This window comes from Chlamydotis macqueenii, chromosome 13 (genome assembly GCF_036417535.1).
Source record: "Chlamydotis macqueenii isolate bChlMac1 chromosome 13, bChlMac1.mat, whole genome shotgun sequence".
NCBI lineage: Eukaryota > Metazoa > Chordata > Aves > Otidiformes > Otididae > Chlamydotis > Chlamydotis macqueenii.
In genome coordinates, this window is record NC_141568.1 from 14,785,783 (window position 1) to 14,809,707 (window position 23,925).

Below are 23,925 nucleotides of genomic sequence, written 5' to 3' on the forward strand. Positions count from 1 at the left end.
CCATAGCGCCTACAGTGAGGAGGGGCCGGAGGGTCCCCTCGGTCCCCCTTGCCCTGCCCCGGAGCAGGCCTCCCATCCCAGCCCCACAGCAAGGAGCTGCCTAAAATGGCACCTCCCTGCCCGGCTTCAGCCCGGTCGCGTCACGTGACCACCGTGTCCTGTCATTGCATCAGCCGGCGGGCGACCCTCCTCCGAGGCCGGCCGAGGGGAGGGGGCGGGGCTGCTCCAGAGCGACGGCCTCGGCAACCAATCGGGAGCTGGCGCACGGCGTTACGCCGGGAGGGGCGGGGCGCGGCGGAGCGGGCGCTGCGGCGGTGCAGGTGCCGGTGGTGCGGAGCGAGGGGCGGCGGCCGGGGAGGTAGGGCCTGAGGGGCCGCCGGGCGCCACGGCCTGCGGGGTTGTTCCTACGGCCCGGCCGCCTCCTGTGGCCCGGCTGGGCCCCTCTGGGCCGAGGGGAGGCGGCCTGGCCTGGCCTGGCCTGGCAGGGCAGGGGGCCGCGGCGGGCAGGGGTGAGAGGCCGGAGGGGCGGGAGGGTGGCGGTGCCCTGGCCTGCTCCCCTCAGCCGAGACCGCGGGGGGATGCCGGTCTGCCGGCCCCGCGGCGGCTCTCCGAAGGGCTGCCGGGTGTCCGCTGTGCCCTCGCCGCTCCTTGGGCGCTTCAGACCGGGTGGTGTCCGGGCAGGGGCCCTGCTCGACCCGGGAGCCGCCGCTGCGCCAGGTCCTTCCCTCCTTGAGTCAGAGAACCACAGAACAATTTGGGTTGGAAGGGACCTTTAAAGGTCATCTAGTCCGACCCCTGCCATGAGCAGGGACATCTCCAACTCGGTCACGTTCCCTCCTCGAGTCCTTTCCCTCCTAAAGGCCTTCCATCCTCCAACAACTCACTGGCCTTAGTCATCTGAGGAATTATCGTCCTGCGCTGAAGCAGGCTGCTGGGAGTTTGGCCCTCTAGAGAACTGCATTGCGCTCCATCAGCAGGGGACAGCTTTGTGTGCCCTTAGGATATAGCGAGGGTGCTCGCCTCCAAACTGTCACTTGCCACTGATGTGTGTATGGTTTCCAGGCATCCCTGGAGCTGATCCTGCTTTGAGCAGGGTTGAGGATGGATGAGGTGATATTCAGAGGTCATTTCCAAACTCAGCCATTCCACGATGCGGTGACTTAAGCACCCTGAATTATTTTGTGCATTAACAATCTTCCCCCTGGCCTGTGTTGCTGGCAAGGCAGACACTGCCTCTTACTAAATTCAGTTTCCATGTGAACTTGGTATTTTAAAAACACACATTTTCAAAGAGCAAGTAACTTGAGCTCAAACTCTAGAAATCAGGGAGGTTGGGAGGGAGGAAGTTTGGGGTTGGGCCAGCACCATTTGGGGCAGACTGAGGAGCTGGTGAGAGTGATTATGTGGAGAGAGCCTTTCAGGAGACGGAGGCAGCGATCCTGGTGTTATTGCTTGAGCTGATGAGCCTTACTTGTTTCTTCAGGCTGCACCAAGGCCTTGCCACTTTCCCTTCCGCTTCCTTTGGACAGCTGTGACTTGCAGCGTCAAGATGGAAGCTACACTAACAGCTAGCCAGATCCGGCAACGGTTTATTGACTTCTTCAAGGAAAACAAACATACATATGTGCACTCATCTTCTACAATCCCTCTGGATGACCCCACGCTGCTCTTTGCCAATGCTGGTATGAATCAGGTAGGTTTCCCACTCTGGTACTGTACAATTATTGATGTTTTCTCCATCTTCCTTCTGATCACGAAGAGTGGTTGGTGTGTTTGCTAGAGTCCTCTGTGCTCTCGCAAAATTGACAAGAGCGCTGGGAGAGATTCCTGTGTCTGCTGGGCTGACTGTGCGGCGATGGGAGCACTGCCAGCCTCCCTTCCTTGACCCTTTGGACCACAGCTAGTCCTGGCACAAATGACTAATGGCATCTTTAAAGACTGGTTGGGACTGAGCTACTGAAAGGACTCTGCTGGAGATCAGCACACAGCTTTCACTAACTTTTTTTTTTCTAGTCAGCTGGGAATCTGGCTACTTTCAGCCTCTTTAGAGGTGCTGGGGTTTGGTGGGCTCCAGAAACACATGCGTGTGTCAGAGTGCTAAGTTATAAGCAGTGCTGCAGCCTCCTTGCACGCAGGAGACAGCAGCTTGTTGTTTCTGAAAGCTGCCTCGGGTACATCCAGTGTAGTGGTATTGTAACATAGAGAACGCTCACTGCCTTGTGTGCTTGCAACGTTTGAAAACAGGCTCTTGGTGCTTTTCTTAATTGTCCTTTTTTCTTTCCTCTCAGTTCAAACCCATCTTCCTCAATACTATTGACCCCTCGCACCCGCTCGCTAAACTGAACAGAGCCACCAACACTCAGAAGTGCATCCGAGCAGGGGGCAAGCACAATGACCTGGACGACGTAGGGAAAGATGTCTACCACCACACCTTCTTCGAGATGTTGGGGTCCTGGTCCTTTGGGGATTATTTCAAGGTAGAATAGACTGGGTGCAGCTCTGGATCTTTTGCGGAAAGCTACCTGTCTCTGTGAACTCAGCAGAGCCAAGAGAAAGGAGAATATCTTGGCACAGAGTGGTTCCTAGGGTACCTGTGGGTCCTTTGGAATAAATGAGCTTGGAAGCTGCCCCAACCCTGCAGAATGTTTTGAGATTAATGACTTAAGGTTTACAAAGCTGATTGTATTAACTCTGCCAGTTTGGAGTCTTCATACAGAGATTATAGTGGCTGTCCTGGATCTGTGGGGAGTTGCATGTGCTGGATGACTATGGTGGATCTTCAAACAGCAGTGATCATAAAATAATTATGTCCTTTCCCGAGTTTCTTGATAGCATAGTGTTCAAAATCAGAAAGAGAATGTTAATAATACAGAATAACAGCAGAATTAAAAGGCTTTTGAGGGGCAGTGAACATGCTAGGAGTTAACTTGGCTGTGTCTGGAAAGCTAGATGAGATATTTCTTGTGCCCTGTTCACTGCCTATATGAATTTGCCTCTTTCTTATGTCAAAAGTCTGAAAAGTTTTGGCTTTTTAGCTGCTGATACCTACGGCAGGCAGTGCTTTCCATATTGAAGAGAAACTATCTTTACATTCACTTGCTGACCTCATCTTTCCTTCTGCAGGAACTTGCTTGTAAACTGGCACTGGACCTTCTCACCAAGGAGTTTGGCATCCCTGCTGAAAGACTCTACGTCACTTACTTTGGTGGAAATGAGGCTGCAGGACTGCAACCAGACCTGGAGTGCAAGCAGATATGGTTGAATTTGGGGTAAGGCCTTCAGCTGAGCAAGGTGCATGCTTTGATGAGCAATAGTAACTTACCTTTATTCAGAGAAAGATGGCACGTGTTATGTGGCAGAGCACATATAGCGGGAGGTTTTAACAACATTAAAGTGTCACAAATAATGTTTGCAGGTTCTAAATCTTAATAGCAGTGTCCCTCCCAGCCTTGTCCTCTGCACACTGAAGAGTCCCACTCTTTTCTAGACTCTTTGTAGGACAGATATTGCACCCCAAGGTAGTTCTAGTTTCCCTCCTCTGTACCTTTGCTGCTTCTACCTCACCCTCCTTGAGATGGACCGAGAACCACACTCAGTTGTGGGTGGGCCAAAGCTTGAGCAAAGAATCATTTAGATTGGAAAAGACCCTTAAGTCTCGAGTCTTGAGACCCTTGAGTCCAGCCATAAACCCAACACTGCCAAGTCCACCAACAGTGCAGAAGTGAAATCATGCCTCTGGTCTTGTGGCTCTAGTCCCCTCTGACACCTGCCGCTGACCTGTGACACAACTCTGTGCTGTGGAACTAAACCTGCCTTGCGTGTATTGAAGTTGGAGATCTACCTGTCTTCTTGCTGGTGGCTTCACTGAGGTGTTGTGTAGGCCTCTGCCTCCATCTGGAGCTAGTGCCACGTGCTGGTACTCGCCTGATCCTCCTCAGCAGGGAACCTGAGAAATAGGATCTTATATATTGGTCTGACACAGCACCCTGATGATTCGTCTGCTTGTCCAGGGAACTAGTGAGCTGAGATTTTTCAGGTTGGGGGAATTCTTGCTTTGCTGTAAGTCTCTGTTTTTCAGTAAGCGTTTCTTGTTACAGGCTGGCTGAGGGCAGGATTCTGCCTGGCAATATGAAGGATAACTTCTGGGAAATGGGAGACACAGGCCCCTGTGGCCCTTGCAGTGAGATCCACTATGACCGGATCGGGGACAGAGATGCTTCACACCTTGTCAATCAGGATGACCCCAACGTCCTGGAGATCTGGAACCTGGTGTTTATACAGTTCAACAGGTGACCCAGACCTGCTTTCTTCCCCAGGCTGCTCCAGCTCGGCATGGGAGGTTGCTCGAACTGCATATAACTGCCCATGGCGTGCTCGCCATTCTCTCTTATCCAAGAGCTGTGTGCTTTGTGATATTCTGTCCCCTGGCCCACCTGTACAGAAGAGGTTGGTCACACTGCCTTTGGGGACAGATGGGGAGTGTTTCCTTAGTTTATCTGTCAAGAGTTCAGTCGGGGATAAATGCCATCCTGCTTTGGGTTCAAGTTGTCATTGAGGATCTTGTTATTTATCACAGCTGCCCTGTGTGTGGCTTGTGTATGGGCCCGTGTCGTAAATCTGATGGAACGAAACCTGTGGAGTTGAGGGGGAAGATGGGGTTGCCCCTGCAGAACCTCTGTGCATAACAGCTCCTATTTCTTTTTGTCATTGGGCAGGGAAGCTGATGGGACCCTGAAACCTCTTCCTAAGAAAAGTATTGATACTGGGATGGGCCTGGAGAGGTTGGTCTCTGTGCTGCAGAACAAGATGTCCAACTATGACACCGACCTTTTCCTTCCTTACTTTGAAGCCATCCAAAAGGTACGAACTGGGGAGTGTGGGTCTGCCCGCTGCATCCATTCCCTGAAGCCCTGGGGAGATGCGTGGGGCTGGTCAGATGGGGTGGTTATGTCTGCAGGTCTCTGCTTTCCCAGCTGCTGCGAGCCCCACAGATTTGTACTTTGCTGAGGGCAGGAATGCAGGCTGGCACAGTAATTGCTGTCATGGGGCATGTTTCCAGGGGAAAACGTGGGACAATGAGTGGTGCAGCTTTCCCAGATGTTTCCTGTGAAGTATCCTGATGGCACACTCCTGGAACATGCTGATCTGTAGAAAATCCCCTGAGAGGGGAGGTCTTTGCTGTAAACCAGGACAATCACTTGCAGAAACAGTGTGGTGTTGCTGCATCTTCCTGGGTGGAGGCCGTGTTACCATTGCTGGGAGCTCTGTGTCCAAGTCCAAGTGGGGTTTTTTTGCTCCATGGAAGGGGCAGAGCTGCTTGGCTGCAGATTGTGTTGGAGAAGATGCAGGGAGAAGAGCCCAGGCTCCTGCTGCCTCTGAGGAATGAGGTGTGGAACTCCAGAGCTGGAATTGCCAGGCTGGAGTCTGTGGCTGCGGGCAGTGGGATGGGGCTGGCTTCTGAGGCACTTCCCTTTTGTTCTGCCATGTTGCTGCTGCCTGTAGTTGTCCCACTGCCTTCTCCTCTCTGCGCAGGGCACGGGTGCCAGGCCATACATGGGGCGGGTTGGTGCTGAGGATGCCGACGGTATCGACATGGCCTACCGCGTGCTGGCTGACCACGCACGGACCATCACGCTGGCCCTTTCTGATGGGGGCAGACCTGACAACACTGGCAGAGGGTAAGAAGGAAGCTGCTGCAACGCTGCCATTCCCATTCTGTTCAGCACGTCTTCCCTCAGGGGTCTGGGATCTCATGTCTCTGGGATGTCTTTGAATTCATCATTAGAGCAGTGCATAGTGGAATGTTTGTGCAGGATATTTGATACCTGAATCCCTATAGCAAGGTCTGCCCAAGAGGACAAGACATACAGGTCTGAGGGCTCTTATGAGTACCAGTCCTGCTGTGTCAGCCCCGAGAAAGGATCAGTGTGGGCAGACAGGCACAAAACCCTGCTTGGTGCAGTGCTGCTGTCAAAAAAACCACTGAAGTTTGGGCTGGCGTGCTGTGCTGTGGGTGCCGCTGGAGTCACAGGTCTAACTCTTAAGCACACAGTGAGTCTGGGTCACGGAGCTGGGGCATGGCACCTCACTGCTTGCTTCCTGCTGGTGTGAGCAGCTACTTCAGAGAAAATGTGGGGAGAGAACCCAGTGTTCTTGGTCGTGGGAGTGGGTGGTGGCAGGTGGATGTTAGTGGATCCCCTGAGAACAATTCAGAGGTGTAACATTTGCGTGAGGGACTCTGCTGTTCCCTAGGTATGTGCTGAGGCGGATTCTCCGACGGGCTGTGCGCTACTCCCATGAGAAGCTCAATGCCCCCAAGGGTTTCTTTGCTACTCTGGTTGATGTGGTGGTGCAGTCACTGGTAAGTTCTTCCTCTGCTCCTCTGTATCTGCTGAAGACTTCCTCTGCTGAGGTGTGCGGATCTCCGTGCTGAGGAACTAATCCTCTTGGGTCTGCAGGGAGATGCCTTTCCAGAGCTGAAGAAGGATCCAGATATGGTGAAGGACATTATCAATGAAGAGGAGGATCAGTTCCTGAAAACACTCAGCAGAGGGCGTCGCATCCTGGACAGGAAGATCCAGAGCCTGGGGGACAGTAAAGTCATCCCTGGTAAGGCTGTGACTTCTGTCTGGATGCACCAAAAAGCACTTATTATCTGGGACTCAGTGAGGGCTCAGCTGGGCTGGGAACTGAAAGATGGTGGAAGGTGTGAGGGGACAAAGTTGGGCTTCAAAAGACCATCATCGCTTAGAGCTGGGCCACACGGCTCTCCTCTGGCCTGTGTTCACTTGCTGAGGTTTCTAAGCTGCCCAGACACAACACGTCAGTGTGATCTCTGTGCTGTCAGAGAGCAGCCTTTTAGATGTTCATGTTCACCAGACCAGTTTGCCATCCTGCCACAGGGCAGAGCCAGTCAGAGACGGGGGGAAAGGAGCAGTGTCTCATGAAGAGGAGTGCTGAATGCTCTGCTTTTTCTCTGCAGGTGATACTGCCTGGCTGCTGTATGACACCTATGGTTTTCCTGCTGATCTCACTGGGCTGATTGCAGAGGAGAAGGGCCTTGTCGTGGACATGGAGGGCTTTGAAGAAGAGCGGAAAAATGCACAGGTAGATAACAGCTCCAGGGGAGCAGGTCCACGAGTGGGCAGGGAGGATTCCCTTCCTTGTAGTTTGCGGTCATGAGTCTGCTCCTTCTTACTGGATCTGCTCACACCCCGTGTGCCCCGGTGCCCTGTGGGAAAGGCTACGACACAGCACTGCAGTTGTTGTGGGAGATGTCTTTTCTCTGCAGCTGGGCTGATTTTGCTCATTAATGTTGTGAGGCCCAGGGCCTTGAGCTCAGCCTTCAGAAAGAGGGAGCACCTCCCCACTGTCCTATTCTGAACAGGGAAATCTGGGACTTCCCTGTCTGAGGAGCAGTCTCCCAGCAGCCCTACAGCTTGGGTGCCTTTCCTGACATGTTTGTTGCGGTAGCAGAGAGTGGCATTGACCAGCTAGCCAGGTAGTTGCCCTGCCCTTGCTGGGCTCAGCCTGGCTTTGTCTGTGTTCTGGTGGCACTGGAACAGCCTGCTCTGAAGCCAGAAAAGATGGGAGCACTCCAACTGCTGGCATACCACTTCCCAGAGCAAAGCTCTGAACCAAGGAGCTCTCAGGGATGTGAGTGACGTGTGGAACTAGGCTGGCACGCGTGGGCCAGTGCTGAGGTGGGTTTTCTCAAACTTTGGTGCTTGTCGTTGGCAGCTCAAATCCCAGGGGAAGGGTGCCGGAGGGGAGGACCTCCTCATGCTGGACATCTACGCCATCGAAGAGCTAAGGGCCCGAGGGCTGGAGGTGACTGATGACTCGCCAAAATACAGCTATACTTCAGATCAGAGCGGTGCCTATGGTACGAAAAAAAACCTTTTCAGAACCGTCCTCTGCTGCCAAACCTTTCCTGGCATGTACCTCAACAAGATCCTCTCTGGGCTCACCTTTCCTGGGACATAGAGGTGGGAGTGGAAACATGTGCAGGTGAATAGCCTGCTTGTAGCAAATTGAGCAGGGCAAGAGGAGGGCAGGCTGTTCAAGGGCTGCCCTACTGTTCAGGTCCGTTGTTGCCAACCTGATGAGAGAGTCTTAAGGGGATTCCTGTTCCCTCCAGCTTTGTATCTCCACACTCCTGTGCTTGTTTCCCAGCTGCCCTTTTGCTAGTGCTGCAGGAGTCTGCACTTTCTGCTTGGTCTGTCCTCAGCCCACTTGCTCTGGCTTTTGCTGCTGATTCTTTGATTTGATGGAGATTCAGGAGGCCCTAGGCTCGTAGCAGCACAGGTGGCTGACTTCTGCTGCATATGTGTAGACAGAAGTGACAGCGCCTGCTCTGGGGAGCACTGAATGAAATTCCCTCTTATCCAACTAACTGTTGCCCTGGTTCTTTCTCCTTACCCCCAGCAAATGTGGTAACTGCCATGAGCTCCTGCAGTAGCTGGGAGGGGTTGCTATGAAGTTCTGCTCCCATGTGGTGTCTACAAAGTTTTCCTGATTTACTGACACTGCCTGTTGTCCTGGTGACAGATTTTGGGAGCATCGTGGCCACAGTGAAAGCCATCCGCAGGGAGAAGAAGTTTGTGGAGGAGGTATCCACTGGCCAGGAGTGTGGGATAGTGCTGGACCGGACCTGCTTCTACGCTGAGCAGGGTGGGCAGATCTATGACGAGGGCTACATGGTCAAGGACGACGACGGCAGGGAGGATGTGAGTGGGCCTGAGAGCCTTTTGCTAGACTCAGTCTGACCTGGGGACTGGGCAGGTGTGTGCAAAGAAGGAGAAGGGGCCAAGCAAGCTCCAGTAATTTCCTGTCCATAGCAGATGTCAGGGCTTGCACAGGTTTCCTTTTCGAGGGTGCAGCACAGCACAGACCTGCTGGAGTTTGTTCCCTTTGCTTCTTGGGGAACTGAACTCAGTTGCTGCAGCATCAGGCTGTCACCAGAACGTGGGTGCCTGTGGTGGTGGTGCTGGGGTTGCTGTGCAGAAGGGCAGTGCTTTCGAGCCATGATGGGGAGCTGAGGTGGGGAACAATTTCAGCTCTGCTGTGCCCCATCTTCATTCACTTCTCTGCTTTGTGGCCCCGTGTGCCATGCCTGGGGACACTCAGCTTTCTTCTGTCACACTCACCGGCCCGGCTCTGGGCTGAGACTTTTCCAGTTGCACCTTAGCCCTCTGGCTGGACTGTCTGTCTCCCCTTGGCCTCTGGCCCTGCTCACTGGGTGCATTTCCCTCTTTGTGCAGAAAACAGAATTCACGGTGAAGAACGTGCAGGTCCGAGGAGGCTATGTGCTTCACATAGGAACTCTATATGGAAACTTGAAAGTAGGAGATCAGGTCCACCTGTCTATCGATGAGGTAAGACATGGTAGAACAGATTACTTCATCTTTTGTCCTTGGATTTTGTCTCCTTTGTTTCCATTGGTGCCACTTGGGTGGCCTGGAGTTTGGGGCCTGCTCCCTGCGGCACGCAGTGCAGGCAAGCAACATGGCCCTTCCAGTCTGGCTGACTCAAGGACTCTCCTGCCTAGCACCTGCCTTTCTCCCACTGTGAGGCAGATAATGTCCAGCTGGCTTAGAGCCACGCTCACTGGGTTTTGCTGCAGCAATAGAAACATGTTTTTGGTCACGACTGGGAGGTGGAACATCTACATCCACTCCAGTGGGCTCAGCCTGCTCAATAAGTGCTGGGTTGAGCCTAGTCTGTGTTTTGCTTCCCTATAGAGGCAGCACCTTTGGAGCAAGAGGAAAGCCTTCCACCTTGCAGTGCTTTTCCCTGTTGAGTGTCCGTGACCTGGTCTGTGCTTGGCCTCTATCCAGACAGGCCCACAAGGGGGAAGGCCAGGGAAAAGCCATGCACAAATTTGGTGGGGAGGGTCCTCTCCCTTAGCTGAGGCTCCAAGGCAGCAAGTGTGATAAGTTGTTTTTGGTCTCGTGAGCTAACTTCTGCTGCTAGAGGTGATCTTGGCTCCACAGTGCGGGACGCTATCTAACAGTGGCTTCCTCCGTCAGACTAGGCGAAGGCCGGTCATGAGCAACCACACGGCCACCCACATCCTCAACTTTGCCCTGCGCTCAGTGTTGGGGGAAGCTGACCAGAGAGGGTCGCTGGTCGCACCAGACAGGCTGCGGTTCGACTTCACAGCCAAGGGAGCCTTGTCTAACCAGGAAATCAAGAAAGTCGAAGGGGTAGCCAACCAGATGATTGAGGAGGCAAAGGTGGGTATGGCTGCCAGGTTGAATATACTTAGAGAAAAAAATATCTCAAGTCCGGCTCTTACCTGCAGTCCTTTCCTGTCCTCTGCAGACTGTGTACGCCAAGGACTGCCCTCTCGCAGCAGCCAAAGCTATCCAAGGACTGCGGGCAGTTTTTGACGAGACCTACCCCGATCCTGTCCGTGTGGTCTCCATTGGCATCCCTGTGGAGGAGCTGCTGGCTGACCCCTCTGGCCCTGCGGGCTCCGTTACTTCTATTGAATTCTGCGGAGGGACGTGAGTATCTGGAGAGGCTGGGAAGGCAGCGGGGTGGCTGAAAAGGAGTCCGAGCTCCCGAGGGCTGCTGTGAGCGCTGTGGGTGTACGCTGGGCACAGCAAGGGCAGAGCTAGAGGTGATGGTGATGATGGGCCTTTGCATTCCCGGTCCTGAGTCAAGCTGCGTTTTGCACCAGCCTTTGCCGGCAGGGAAACTGCCTGTATGTGGTCCCTGCCCACGCGCGTAGGCTCTGAAGTCCTGGGCACATAGCCCTTGCCACCCTTTCCTTGCTCGTTTGCTTTTAGCAGCTAGGTTGGGTTTTCTGCCTGTCCCCATGCTGGCTGCATCTCCCTGGCAGGGTGATTTTCCATGCTGATTCCTGCTGAAAGGAGAGGTGCACTTCTAACTCTCTCTTGTTGTGGGTCTTTCTGGGTTCTTTCCAAAGGCACTTGCAGAACTCCAGCCACGCTGGCCCCTTTGTGATTGTTTCAGAAGAAGCAATTGCTAAAGGCATCCGGAGGATAGTTGCAGTTACTGGGGCCGAAGCTCGGAAGGTAAGGGGAGGCAGGAGAGATCCTGTGAAATCCACGCCCTGCGGGAAACCACTGGCACATGCATGCACAGAATTAACCCTGTGCCAAGGTCCTTTTCATTAATGTTTGCCCAGTATCCCTCAGCACCAGGGAGAATTGGCTTCAGTGCCTGAGGGACCTGTGGCTTGGACTCTACCAACACAGTGCAGAGAGGGATGCTGCCATTAGCAAAGGCTGTGCTGGAGACCCCTGGCTGTGCTACAGCCAGAGGAGAGAACTGGGAGGGAAGGAGAGGAAATCTTGGCTGTAGTGGTTGTGTTGGAAGGGCCTAGGGTAGGTCCCCAAGGTGGCTGCGGGGTTAGCTCAGCTTGCTTTGCAGAGCGGGCTGCTGATCTAGAGCTCTCAGCAGCTGACACGATTGGCAGGAGAGCTGTGCAGTCTGAGAATCCAGTCCTCTGCTGCAGGAGGCAGGTGACTGGTCCTGGGCTGGTGCTTCCTAGAGTGGGAAAAGGGGCTTGATGGGGAGATTTTTTTTTTTTTTCTTTTTGGAGGATCTTGGCATTCCTTGTGGCAAAGGAGAGTCCGGGGGCCTGTCTGCCAGCATTACACCCTGGTTCTGGTCAAACACTGCCTGCTTTGGCTCTGCTGCTTCCCGGGGAGTTACTGAACTCCGTCCTGGCGCTGCAGTATTCTTCACCCCTTCTCATGGTAGTGGCCCAAGAGCCTGGCCTGTTAAATCTGCCTGCATGACTTAACTCCGATTGTATTCTGTTAGGCCCTGAGGAAAGTTGACAGCCTGAGGAAACTGCTGTCAGCCCTGGAGGCTAAGGTGAAGGTCCAGACAGCTCCCAACAAGGATGTGCAGAAGGAGATCACGGATCTCAGTGAGGTGAGGATGGTAGCAGTGCTCTGCCTTCCCAAAGTGAATGGGACCTTGATTGCCAGCACTGGTTGTTACGAATGTGGCCCAAATCCAGCTTCCTGCTCCTGTCTGAAGAGAGGTCTCAGCCCTGTGTCCTGTGGGTGCTGCAGCCAGCACTTCATGCCTGAGTTACCAGGCATTGGGAGAGGAGGGGAGCTTCCTGAGTGTCATGCAGCATCCCCTGCCTCCTACCATGGTCACCGGTATGTCTGACTGTCTCCACCCACTGCTGTTTTGCAGATGCTGGCCACTGCTGTTATCCCACAGTGGCAGAAAGATGAACTGAGAGAGGCTGTTAAAGCACTGAAGAAAGTTATGGATGACCTGGACCGAGCAAGCAAAGCTGACATCCAGAAACGAGTGAGCCCTGGGTGGGAATAAAGGACAGCGTGGGAGGGCTGTGGGGGCTCTCTTGGGAGCTCCACTTGTGTCCAGTGTGGAAGGAAGCTGAGCTGTGGGGATGCCCCTTGCGCTGTTCAGCCTTACAGCCTCTCCTGCTCCCTCCCAGGGCATGGCTACCTCCACGCCTGTTCCCTGGAGTGAAGCACTGGCAGCTTGGAATCCTCATCCTGGAAGTTGAGGTGCCCCTGGGTGCACAGTATGGGTGGTGTCTGGTTCCTCCTCCTGAATCCCATTGGGTTTTCCTGGAGAAGGAATCACGTACAGCACTGCTGATGCCTTGCAGGCCACATGCCCACCTGCCAACACATTTTGTTCCTGGCTCTGCAGTGTGAGGCTGCTCTGGGCTGGGCTATGGGTGTGTTGGGGCACCTTGGGGGGCCTCTGTACCTGCAGGGAAGCTCTGCCCAGGTGGTTCTTGTGTCCGTACGCAGTGTGTGTGCTCTAGCATGTGACCAGTGTTGTCCTCAGGTGCTGGAGAAGACCAAGCAAGTCATTGAGAGTCACCCTAACCAGCCATTGGTGATCATGGAAATGGAAAATGGAGCCTCAGCAAAGGTATGAGAAGGTCTTTCCTCAAAAACCTTCTTTGTGCCTGAGGAGCAGTTGGGTGGTCTCTGTTCTCTTGGGGAGGCGGTGCTGTGTTACAGAGCTGTCTCTCTTGCCACCTGCCAGCCCTGAGCAACGGCTAGTAAGGGGGGGGAGGACCCCTGGAATACTCTCTGTGTCCCACCTCCTGGACCAACACAGGAGTTTGCAGGGGCGTGGGGGGTCTCGACTGTTTGCTGAGATTCCAGACCTGGTGGTGGCTGGGGATCCCAGTAGAAATTGCATTGGGTCCCAGGTAAGACTCATCCAGCAGCAGTCACTAAAATGCAGGCTTAAGGAACTGAACAGCAGCTCTGTCAAGCCATGGGAGTAGTGATGCTCGTGGCCATTGCAAATCGGCTGTCACTGCTCCTTCCTTCTTCCACCCACAAGTTTCTTTCTGAGCATTTCTGTTGTGAATAAAAGCTCCCTTGTGTGCGCTGTGCCGCAGTGCTGAGCCCAGCAAGTGCTGGGCAGCGGGGGCTGATCATGCCCCGAGGCTGGACCACTCAGGTTTTAATGCTCTATTTAAATTTCCACTCTGCAAAGCTTACAGATGCCTCCGCACTCTTTCTGGCTGTCCCCACCCCCACAGTGCCAGCACTCCTGCTCACAGTGGGTGCTAGCGCAGCGTTCTCCCTGGCAGAAGGCTGCATCCCCAGGGATGGCAGTGCTGGCAGCCTGGGGAGCTGCATATTCCCTATCCAGCTAGAGCAGCACCGCTGGAAGGCCCGTTCCTGGAGCTCTGTGCTGCATCGTTCTGTCTGTGGTAGCAAAGGATGACGGTCTCCTGGGGAATAACAGGATGCCTGGCAGTTTCTCTAGCACGCCTGCTGTGTCTGATAAACCTTGCAGCTTCTTCACGCTGCGTTTGAGTCCTCATGACTTGCTGCAGAACAGCTGCTCCCTTCCTGCTGGGAGCTCATGTCGCAGGGCAGAGCATTTTCCCCTCCAGCCAGTACGCTCGGGCAAAGGTTCGCTTGCTCTGGGGACGGTTTTGCCAGTGCCCAGATAACAAGGCGAGGGAATAAAAGCAGCTCCTCACTCCTGCATCTTTGCATCTGTGTCCCCTGCCAAGGCTTCTGCACAGCTGGGGATGTGAAAAGTGCTTGTGTTTGGGAGAAGGAGTGCTGCAGGGTGCTGCGGGCTGGTTTAATGCAAGTCCGGATCCCTGAGGTCTCTGTGGGTGCTGCAGGGGCTGGAGCAGGGCTGGCAGCGAGCTCAGGCAAGGCGAGCTGCAATGATTTTGTCCTCTACAGGCCCTGAACGAATCTCTAAAGCTCTTCAAGACTCACTCCCCCCAGACTGCCACCATGCTCTTTGCTGTAGATAACGAAGCTGGCAGAATCACGTGCTTGTGTCAAGTACCCCAGGTAATGCCGAGGCTGCGCCTGCTTTTGAGACTTGATGGAGGATCTGCAGCCTCCAGGCAGCAACTGTCAAATACTACATGGACAAAACTCTTTTGTGTTGGCAAGAGCCATGACTCTTGTTCTTTGGGTTATCATCGGGCTACAGAGGGGGGAAGAGGCATTGTGCTCTGAACGGGGAAGGGGGAAGAGCCAGGACTTGATGTGGCTGTGGGTGTGGGGCAGGCATCTGCCCCTGGGCAGCTGGCCTGGTCCTCTCCAGGAGATGCACCTGCAAGGGCTTTGTCCTGTTTTACCACACTTGTGGACCTCTTAGCTCAGTTCTGGCTGAGTCGACGTTGACCTCTGTCTTTTTGTTTGTTTGTTTGTTTGTTTATTTTCCTATCCAGGAGACTGCAAATAAGGGCCTGAAAGCCAGCCAGTGGGTGCAGGAGGTGTCAGGCCTGATGGACGGCAAAGGCGGTGGGAAGGACGTCTCCGCGCAGGCGACAGGCAAGAACGTGGGCTGCCTCCAGGAAGCCCTGAAACTGGCCACGGACTTTGCCAGGCTCCGGCTGGAGGAGCTGAAAAACTGATTTGCGGTGGGGGGTGTCACCAGGACCCCTCTGCCCCCGCTCCTGCCCGTCCGCTGCCTGCCGCTGAGCCGCTCCCCGCGCATCCTATGAATAAAGGCTCCTTGCCCTGAGCCCTGCCGCCTCGGCTCTGCTTAGGGGGGCGGGCCGGGCTCCTCCTCTTCCTCCTCCTCCTCCTCCTCCTGCCCGTGTTCCGGGCCGACCATGCCGCTGGATCACCGCCGTGTGCGGGGCCCGGAAGAGTCGCAGCCACCGGCGCTGTGGGCAGCGGCCGCGGGGTTACCGGATGAGGAGGAGGATGCGTCGCCGCGGGACCCCTGCGCCCTGCGGCCTCTCTTCGCCCGGGCCGGGCTGCTGAGCCAGGCGGAGGGCTCGGCCTACGTGGAGCTGGGCGGCGGCACCAAGGTTCTGTGCGCCGCATGGGGCCCGCGGGAAGCGGCCGAGCCCGGCGGGGCGGCGCCGGTGACCGGAGTCGGGGGGTGGCTGCTCTGCGAGTTCCGCCGGGCCCCCTTCGCCGGACGCGGGGCTCGGTGGCGGCCGGGCTCGGCGGCGGAAAGGGAGGCGGAGCGGGAAGCGGCGTCGGCGTTGAGGGAGGCGCTGGAACCGGCGGTGCGTTTGATCCGGTACCCGCGGGCTCGGCTGACCGTCAGCGCTTTGCTGTTGCAAGATGGCGGCTCCGCGCTGGCCGCCGCCATCAGCGCCGCTTCCCTGGCCCTGGCCGATGCCGGGGTGGAGATGTACGACCTGGCCGTGGGCTGTGCCCTGTGCCGGGCCCCCGGGCCCGCTGGTGCCTGGCTGCTGCAGCCCGGGGAGGCCGAGGAGCACCGTGCCGTCGCCCACCTCACCGTGGCTCTGCTGCCCGCCCTTAACCAGGTGTCGGCGGTGCTGGGCGGCGGGCAGGGCAGCCCTCCCGACGCCTGGGCGCAGGCCTTGCACCTCGGCCTCGATGGCTGCCACCGCCTCTACCCCGTGCTGCGGCAGAGCCTGCTGCGGGCCGCTCGACGCCGCGATGCTGCTGCTGCCGCCACTGCCGCCACCGCCGCCACTGCCACCACTGCCGCCACCACCACCTGAGCGCTGATGATACCTCCGTCCGGGATGGGGTCGTCTCCCAGAACTGCCCTTGGTGCTGCTGGAGATCCCCGGAGCCTGCCTGATCCACACTTCACACTGCCGGAGACAGCCTGGCGCCGGCCCAAGCCAGTCCTCAGGCTGCTGGAGACCTCCGGAGCCAGCCTGAGCCAGCCCTTGTGCTGCTGGAGGCCCCCCAGGAGCTGCCTGCACAGCCAGCAGCCCAAGAAACCCACCCGAGGACACTGGAGTCTGCATCCTCCACACCACTGGAGAGGCCCCAAAGCAGCCCCCACGCTGCCCCAGCACCCCAGAGCCTGTCTGAAGGGCACCTGTGTTGCAGGAGACCCCTCCTAAGCGGACCTGTGGGACCCAAGCAGCCCCGTACGCTGCTGGAGCCCTCCAAGAACAGCCTCCGTGCTGCCTCAGCTGCCAGAGCCTCCCTGCACCAGCCCCTCACTGCTAGACCCTGCCTGAGACTGCAAGCAGCTGCCTGCACTGTGGGACCCCACACCCCACCCTGGGGTGGCCACCCCACACCGAGCTGCCCACCGTGGCCATCCATGTGGGCAGGGCCCAGGCAGCACCGGCCAGGAATTGCGTCCTGGCACAGACTAGGCATCCCTTGGGCCTTCCGCCCAGGCAGCTCTTCAGGGTGACAGAGGTGTGTTTTGTTGGGTTGTTTTTAAATAATAAATCAGGTTTTTCTGGTGAGTTTTCTGCCTGCATGGCTTTGCTGGGGCCTCTGCTAGCCACGGGCAGAGATGGAAGGATGTAGTCGTGGTGACCAGCTGCCGGCCATTGGGGTCACCTCCCTTTGCTCCCGCTGTCCTTCCCCAAGGGGTGCGTAGGGAGCTGGCTGCTGCCTTGGGGTCTGGTTATTCCTGGTGATGGAGGGGAGCTGGTCCTGTCTGTCCCAGCTGGACCACGCCGGGCTGGTAGGGAATACTCTGGGTGAAGGCGGTGATTAATGTTTCCATTGAGAAACAGGGCAGAGCTGTGCTCCTCCCGCCTCTGGGTTGAGTTGCAGGGAAGGCAGCATCCTAGAAAGCCCCCAGAGCCTAGGGCTGCATCAGGCAGCACACAAAATTTGGTACAAAAATTACACGTGTGCTTCAGATGCATCTGAAACTGCATCAGAGTTGAATTACCAGAGAAAAGAAATACAAATTGTTTTTATTTTCCAACACAATACACTCTTTTACCAGAGCAAATTAGAAATACAGAACAAGTTCCTACCAGCGAGAGAAGGACGATCGAGAAATGAGGGACACCGAACCGGGATGCAACACTGGGGAGCACGGAGGGGATTGGGACTTCCTCAGGTGCAGGAGACCTGGCAAAGCTGCTCGTGGGACTCCTGCTGACTGCAAAAATGATCTGTGACCAAGAGCAGCCCACGGTAAACCAGTAAGGAAAACCCATTTGTGAGCAGGGGCGACTGGGAGCAATTGGGTTTGCCCTGCCCCACTGTTGGCCCTGCAGCTGGTGTCGGAGCTGGGCTCAGCACATCCCCTCCGTCACAAAATCCTGTGAAAGCCCCTTGGAGCTGTCTCAGGGTGGTCACTCCTTCCCGTGGCATCGCAGTGGGATGCTGAGCGGCTCCGAAAGCCTCACTGGGCTGTACCAATTCCTGAGCCAATTCCTGGGGGAGTCTGAATCAGCGAGTGGGCTTGCAGGGCAGGGGAGGTTGGGATGCAACCTGTGCCGTAGGGGCTGGGAGCCCCGGGGTGCTTTCTCTGCGCCCCACAGCACCCTATGGGCAGGGGGATGCTGGTACACAAGGCAGCTGGGATTTGGGAAATGCTCCTTCGGGATATGGTCCTTTTATTTTTTTTTTTTGCTCCTCCCCTCCCTCCCCTGGCCAGGTCTGCTTATCCCTACGTCTGAAAACAGGAGGAAAAAGAAAACAAGCGCACTCGGAACACAAAGACTTCTCTCGCCACGGCTGGCCAGCCTCTCGCAGGGGTGGGACGCAGGGCTGCCAGGGCAGCAGGGGATGCCCGTGCCGAAAGCAGGCACCTTGCGGCACGCGTGGCACCAGCTGGAAGCCTCAAAAGAAATATGAACACAAGATGGGAAGGGCTGGCCATGCAGAGAGGCCACGGCATCCCAGTCCATCTACTGGCTCCCCTCAGGGTCCGACATGTGGTTTTTCACCTGCAAGGAGAAACGCACAGCGCGGCCATCCTCTGATGCGCCCCAGCAGCGGGATCAAACCCAGCACCCTGCCCAACATGGGGACCTCCAGGGTCCTGCACCCAGCTGGGGGATGCAGCTGTGGGAGCAGCAGCTTTGATAAAGGATATTTGCACTCCAAGGGTTTTTTTTGCAGCCTGTGCTGCTGGAATAATGCACACCCAGGGGTTTGCTGCTGGGTGCTGGGGTCTCTCCCAGCGGCGCAGGCGGTTGTAGCCCTGGCATGCGGTGGAAATGGCTTGGGGGACCCTTGGGGGACCGAGCATCCCCTCTACTCCGGGCATCCCCCACCAGGACCCACGCAGACAGCAAGCAGGGATGAATTTTAGGAAAGCAGAGAGCCTGGTGCAGGATCTGGCCCTCCTCTTACCATCTCCTCGGTGTCTGTGCTCTCCTCAGCGCTGTCAATGTTGCGTAGGTCACTGTGCCCGTCTCCTCCTGTCCCCTCCTTCCCCCGGGGCTCCCGTGACCCCTCTCCGGCTGAGGATGGCAACTCTGTCCCCACCTCCACCCTCTTCTTCTCGCTCTCTTTGGACCCTGCAAAGACAGAGACAGCAGAAATCTGGGGTACCTGTGAAAACAGCCCTGTCCTCACAGGGTCCGGCTGTGCCCTGCCAGCCCGGGGAAGGAAGAGGACGTCCGTAATTTGTGCAGCCAGCTCTGGATGCCCAGCCCCCTCCTGGGCGTGCAGGGAGGGACCCCTTACACCCTGCTCGGGGTCCAGGTTGCCCAGCACAGACACGTGGGCGTCGGAGGGTTTACAGCCTGTCCTCTCACCCGCGAGACGCTCTCTCCGCTGGTCCATGCGGTCCAGGCTCTCCAGCAGACTGTCCACCTGCGCCTTGATCTGGCTCAGCTCCCCTTTGATGGAGTGCAGCTCTTCGGCCCGCACTGCGAGGAGAGGAGTCATTAGGATCCCACCCGGCTCTGCAGCCCGCCCGGAGCCGAGGAGACACGCCGTCCTGGGCAGCCACCTCCGGAGCATCCTTGGGGAACAGTGATGGGTCCAGGCTGTTTCTGCTGGAGCTGGGGACTCGTAGCAACAGGGTCAGCACCGAGCGGGACCTTCAGGCACCAGCACTGCTCTAACGCACCAAGCTGCGAGGGCTGAGCATCCTCTTCCTCCCAGCCCCATCCCACTTACACTTTGTCCGTCCCGTCGTGGAGCTGGTGCTGCTCCTCGCCCCGGGCTGGGGGCTCGGGCTGCTTTTGCTTCCTGTTCCCACATGAGTTCGTCTGGCCTTGACCGGGATGCGGTTAATGAGGGGAGGGATCTTCTGGTACTCGTACACCCTGCAAGGACACAAGAGCATGGCAGCGTGAGCACGACCTCAGAGGTGCAGCAGCAGCCCCTGCCAGCCAAGAGAACGTCTCTTGGGGTCCCTCTGTGGTGCAGGACCCCAAGCCCAGCCCACACGCTGCCCCCCACCCCATCAACACCGTCCCCAAGGCCCCCCAGCCCAGGAAAGCTGTGGTGCTCCTCAAAGGGGGCAACGACTGAGTCTCTCCCAGAAGGAAGGGGACAGATGCCCAGGGACACCCTGCTTTTGGCCAAGGTGTGCTCAGCCCACCTGCTCCCGAGATGCCGCACTCACCGGTACGGGAAGTCGTCTCTGTAGAGATCGTAGTCCAGGTCGCAGTTACTGCTGCAGGAGAGAGAGAGAAGAGAACAAGTTACCTGCTCTGCGGGGCCGTGGACACTGTGGAGCAGCTACGGCTGGGCACAGCAGGGCACGGGCACCTGCCCAGCGTCCATCCCCATCCCCAGGGAGCGGGAGGCATCCCGGAGGATACCGTGCAAGCTGTGTGGGCTGCAGCACAGTCCGGGAAGGCGGCTGTGCCCTGGCAGGGCTTTGCCCCCACACCAAGCAAGGGTGTTGAGGGGGCTGGCGAGAGCCCCCAGGGCAGCATCAGCGGGCTCTGCTCTCAGGAATCTGCATTTAGAGCACCCTGATGGTAAATTTCATGATCCCTGGTTTGGAACACGTGCTGCCGGATCGCTCAGCTCCAAATTAAGAAGCGACCTGTCAATGGATCACCTCAAATGCGGGCAGCCAACATGCTGGTAATAAATCATGTGCCGTGGACCAGGAGCGGGAAGGAGGAGGAGGAGGAGGAAAGATGCTGAAGTTCATTTTGCTGCTTCAGCTCTTGCGGAGTCGGTAAGCGTAGGATTAAGCCTGACCTGAGGGGAGACAACGCCGTGCTCAGAGCATCGCTGGGAGCGGGGAGCCTTCCCCAGCCACTCTGCCGGGAATGGGGGGAGCAGGACAAGGTCCCTTAAGGCTCCAGATTTTGCTGCAGATGCGACTGTCGCTGCAGGAAGGATGCTGAGCTTGGGGAGAGACGAAGGTCTGCTGAGGGGGCTAACAGGCAAACTGGGCTGCCTTACCTGGGGCTACCAAGCCTGAGGCAGGTTTGCCCAGCCCAGAACGCAGCTCAGAGCCCATCATGGGGCAAAGGCACCCCCAATCCTGCTGCCACTCTGCCTTATTCAAGAATAATCCATGCGGAGTGCAGCCTGCAAGCACCAACCCTCCTGGTAAGGGCAAACTGGCAGCCCCGGGGTGGCAGCACCCTCCTGCTCCTGTTCTTTGCACCTGGGAGTATTTTGGGAGCTTTCGGTCCAGCCTCACTGCCTTCCAAGTTTTCTGTGATGGGGATGGCGAGTCCTTCGCATCTCCACCTCCTGCCTGTCACCCGGGCAGGAAGGTCACAACCTGCCCTGGGGAAGAGGGGAGAGGAGTCCCAGCCCACGCACGGGGCACAGGGAAGGTGCCAGCTCCAACAGCTGCTACCGCCCAGAGCCCACGCCAAGAGGGACGGGGATGTCACAGGCCACCTCCTGCCACTGGTGGCTCCGCAGGAGACCTGGTCTTGGGGGTCTGGCACCCAGCTGGGGACACAGCAAGGGTTTTCCCAGTTCAGCTCTTTGCTCAGAGCATCCCCTGGGAAGAGCAGAAGCGGCAGCTGCCACGCTCCAGTGGGCCGAGGTGGCCAGCGGTCCCTGCCCTGCAAGCACTGCATCCCTCCAGCGCCATGGCAACAGGCAGAGCAATTAGTTCAATCAGGGCACTCGGAAAAGCTCTCTAACGAGATAGACGGAGCCCAGCTCCGATCCCCTCCTCGCCACACACCTGCCGAGCCGGGGGGCTGATACCACACAGGGATGGAGACCTGCTTTTCTGCTACCATCAGTGTCACCATCACCATCATCTACTGCCATCGTCGGGGCCATCGCCACCCCTGTGTGCCTCTGCAGGGGTGCCTGTCCCCCAAGAAACAACATTTAAAGGCCAGAACTGCACCCAGCATCGACATTTGAAACAGGTGTGGAGACCACAGGGCTCTGCTCTTCTTCTGGCACCTTCAGATGAGGAAGGGGATGCTCCACACCCCACAGGCAACACACACCGGGCAGGACCTGGTGAGGTCTCCAACAGGCACCAGTACAGCCCAGTGATGCTCTGACAGCATCAAGATGGGGCACAGACATCCTACAGACTCATGGCCACCACCACGGGCATACAGCTGGGATAGTCGGAAGGGTGAGTGATGGAGAACAGGGGGAGGAAGAGGAGCCAGGTGTGGAACGGTTCCCAGCCCAAACTGAGTTCCCCCCAGCACAGCCCCCGCCCCACACGCCAGCACTCACTGGTACAGACCGCTGCCGTGCTGCCGCTTCTGGCCCAGCCTGGCCCGGCTCGGCTTGGGTTCCCTGGCCATCTCCAAATCTGAGGGGAGAGAGAGGAGGTGAGTGAGAAGGGGTTGCCAACACCACGCTCCTCTCCCGGCTGGAGATGTCCCACTTCAGAGCATCCACAGGACGAGCCCAAGGCTGGCAGCTCTCTCTAGCTTTAAGTTTTTGGGGAAGGACGGGAGCAGCCCAGGGTTGTGCCAGGACGCGGAGCGGCTCTGCCTGTCCCTGCAGCAGCTCCTTCCCATGGGTGCCCCATCTCCAGGATCCTGTGCCCACCTGAGGCCAGGCAGGCTCCAATTAGGGCAGCAGAAAACACCTCTGACGATGAGGATAATTAATCCCCAGGGACATTTCCCACAGCCATGGTGAATCTGTCTTCACTACTACTCCTGCCGGCAGTTTGGCCATTTTTCGGAGAGCTCCAGGCCAGCAGGATGCTGGCAAGTGCTGTCCACCACGGATGGGTTCCAGGGATGGAGGAAGACCCGCGCCCAGCTGTTTCACACCCCAAAGGCTGCTGAGACGCGTAGGGTGCGAGATGTGGTGTGGACATGTCTCCAGACATGCCGCTTGGTGATGCTCTCACCCCTTCTTTAGGATTTCACAGCCGACATCCATACAAAAGCGACCTCAAATCTGTTTTCTCAGTGTATGCTTGAGAGCCTCTGATGCAAAGCTTGACTAACATCTCCAGATATTTAATGTTGTAATTCTGGGGGTCTCTCTCTGGCCCCTGGGGTAGGAGCGGGTGAGTGAGATGTTGCGGTCATGGTGAGCATCACCAGCTGTCCCAGGGGTGACATTGTGGATGCCACTGCACTGGGGAACCCCACAGAGAAGCTACCCGAGTCCTGTGGGAACACACGGGCTCACCAGCGAGGTCAAGACCATGGGTCCTCTCCAGCCCTGCACCCGCCGGAGCAAGGTCCTTCCGTCCCTTCGGAGCAGAGGGCTTCTGAGCAAGATCCAAGCGGAAGGACATGGGCACTTTGCTTTCCAAGCTGTCACCTTGCGGGACAAAAGTCTGCGGGCTGGCTCTGATCTGGGGGCGAGCTGGGGAAGGCGCTCCACTCGCCCTGGGTGACGCTGGCACCCGTTTTCTGTGCGTGCAGCCAGCACCCCCCGGTACGGCTGAGCTCACCGCTCAGGACGGGAGCCCACCGTTGATGTCCCTCTCTCCAGGCCATCTGGAGATGGCAGCAAAGCCACCCACTCCCCTCCCTGCCAGCGGGACGGAGACCTCAGCACCCCAGCCAGGGACCCTGGCCATGGCCAGGCACCCACCACAGGCCACCCCACCGCGGGGACCGTCCTGCTGGGACAAGGGACACGGGCCAGCGCGGCTCCATCACCCCGGGCCATCAGCCCTGCGTCTGGGCTCCCAGTTCTGTAATGGGGGGGCGTAGGCAGCCCAGTACTGGGAGGACACCCCTGTGCTGGGGGTAATGGTATAGGGGGCTTCCCTGTACTGGGAGGACATCTCTGTCCTGGGGGGGGGGGACGGTATGGAGGGCACCCTGTCCTTTGGGGAATGGTGTGGGGACATGCCCGAACCAGGAGGCCACCCCTGTCCTGGGGGGCAGTGGTACGGGGGCACCCCAGCCCCCAGGCATCCCGAGCACCTACCGGGGAGGCGGGGTGCGGGAAGGGGGCCGATCCCGGGGGGTGGATGGATGCCCGGATCCGGGTGGGTACTCACATCTCCAGCCCGCGTCCCCGCTGCCGAAGAGCGTCATCGTCCCGCAGCCCCCGCAGCCCCCGCAGCCCCCGCAGCCCCCGCAGCCCCCGCAGCCCCCGCAGCCCCCGCAGCCCCCGCAGCCCCGGCCCCAGCGCCGACACCGGGCCCTACCACCGCCGGGCTGAGGGGGGGGGGCGGGGGCGGGACAAGGACGGCGGGCCGCACCACCCGTGGGGGGGAGGAAGGACCAAGCCCCTCCCTGCGCCCCACCCCCGCGCACAGCGCCGCGTTATTGCGGCCGTCCCGCATGGCCGTGCCCGCAGCGCCGGGCCTCGGGTGCTGCCTGCCCCCGGGCTGCAGCTGGACGGACGTGGAAGCTGTGCTGGACCGTCCCCCATCCTC

The 23,925-nt window shown here is 57.7% G+C and overlaps 3 protein-coding genes across 3 annotated transcripts; 2 read left to right on the plus strand and 1 right to left on the minus strand.

Moving 5' to 3' along the window:
• Nucleotides 1-268: 268 nt before the first annotated feature.
• Nucleotides 269-14,988, plus strand: AARS1 (alanyl-tRNA synthetase 1). The gene is made up of 21 exons (XM_086757909.1): nucleotides 269-358; nucleotides 1,484-1,693; nucleotides 2,289-2,477; nucleotides 3,124-3,269; nucleotides 4,098-4,289; nucleotides 4,716-4,860; nucleotides 5,533-5,678; nucleotides 6,253-6,361; nucleotides 6,459-6,609; nucleotides 6,983-7,107; nucleotides 7,741-7,885; nucleotides 8,551-8,729; nucleotides 9,264-9,377; nucleotides 10,032-10,238; nucleotides 10,327-10,511; nucleotides 10,937-11,045; nucleotides 11,800-11,913; nucleotides 12,187-12,306; nucleotides 12,817-12,903; nucleotides 14,193-14,306; nucleotides 14,693-14,988. The coding sequence occupies exons 2-21, from the start codon at nucleotides 1,550-1,552 to the stop codon at nucleotides 14,876-14,878; spliced, it is 2,907 nt and encodes a 968-aa protein (XP_086614035.1). The 5' UTR covers nucleotides 269-358; nucleotides 1,484-1,549; the 3' UTR covers nucleotides 14,879-14,988.
• Nucleotides 14,989-15,013: 25 nt separating this feature from the next.
• EXOSC6 (exosome component 6) lies at nucleotides 15,014-16,660 on the plus strand. Its single transcript, XM_086757910.1, has one exon. The coding sequence runs from the start codon at nucleotides 15,080-15,082 to the stop codon at nucleotides 15,947-15,949; it is 870 nt and encodes a 289-aa protein (XP_086614036.1). The 5' UTR covers nucleotides 15,014-15,079; the 3' UTR covers nucleotides 15,950-16,660.
• A 445-nt stretch (nucleotides 16,661-17,105) lies between these two features.
• LOC104484130 (RNA-binding Raly-like protein) lies at nucleotides 17,106-23,601 on the minus strand. Its single transcript, XM_086757912.1, has 7 exons — nucleotides 23,545-23,601; nucleotides 21,801-21,879; nucleotides 19,741-19,791; nucleotides 19,290-19,438; nucleotides 18,923-19,036; nucleotides 18,516-18,682; nucleotides 17,106-18,106 (listed from the first exon to the last, which is right to left on the minus strand). Exons 1-7 carry the CDS (start codon nucleotides 23,579-23,581, stop codon nucleotides 18,068-18,070), a joined length of 636 nt encoding a protein of 211 aa, XP_086614038.1. The 5' UTR covers nucleotides 23,582-23,601; the 3' UTR covers nucleotides 17,106-18,067.
• Nucleotides 23,602-23,925: the final 324 nt, after the last annotated feature.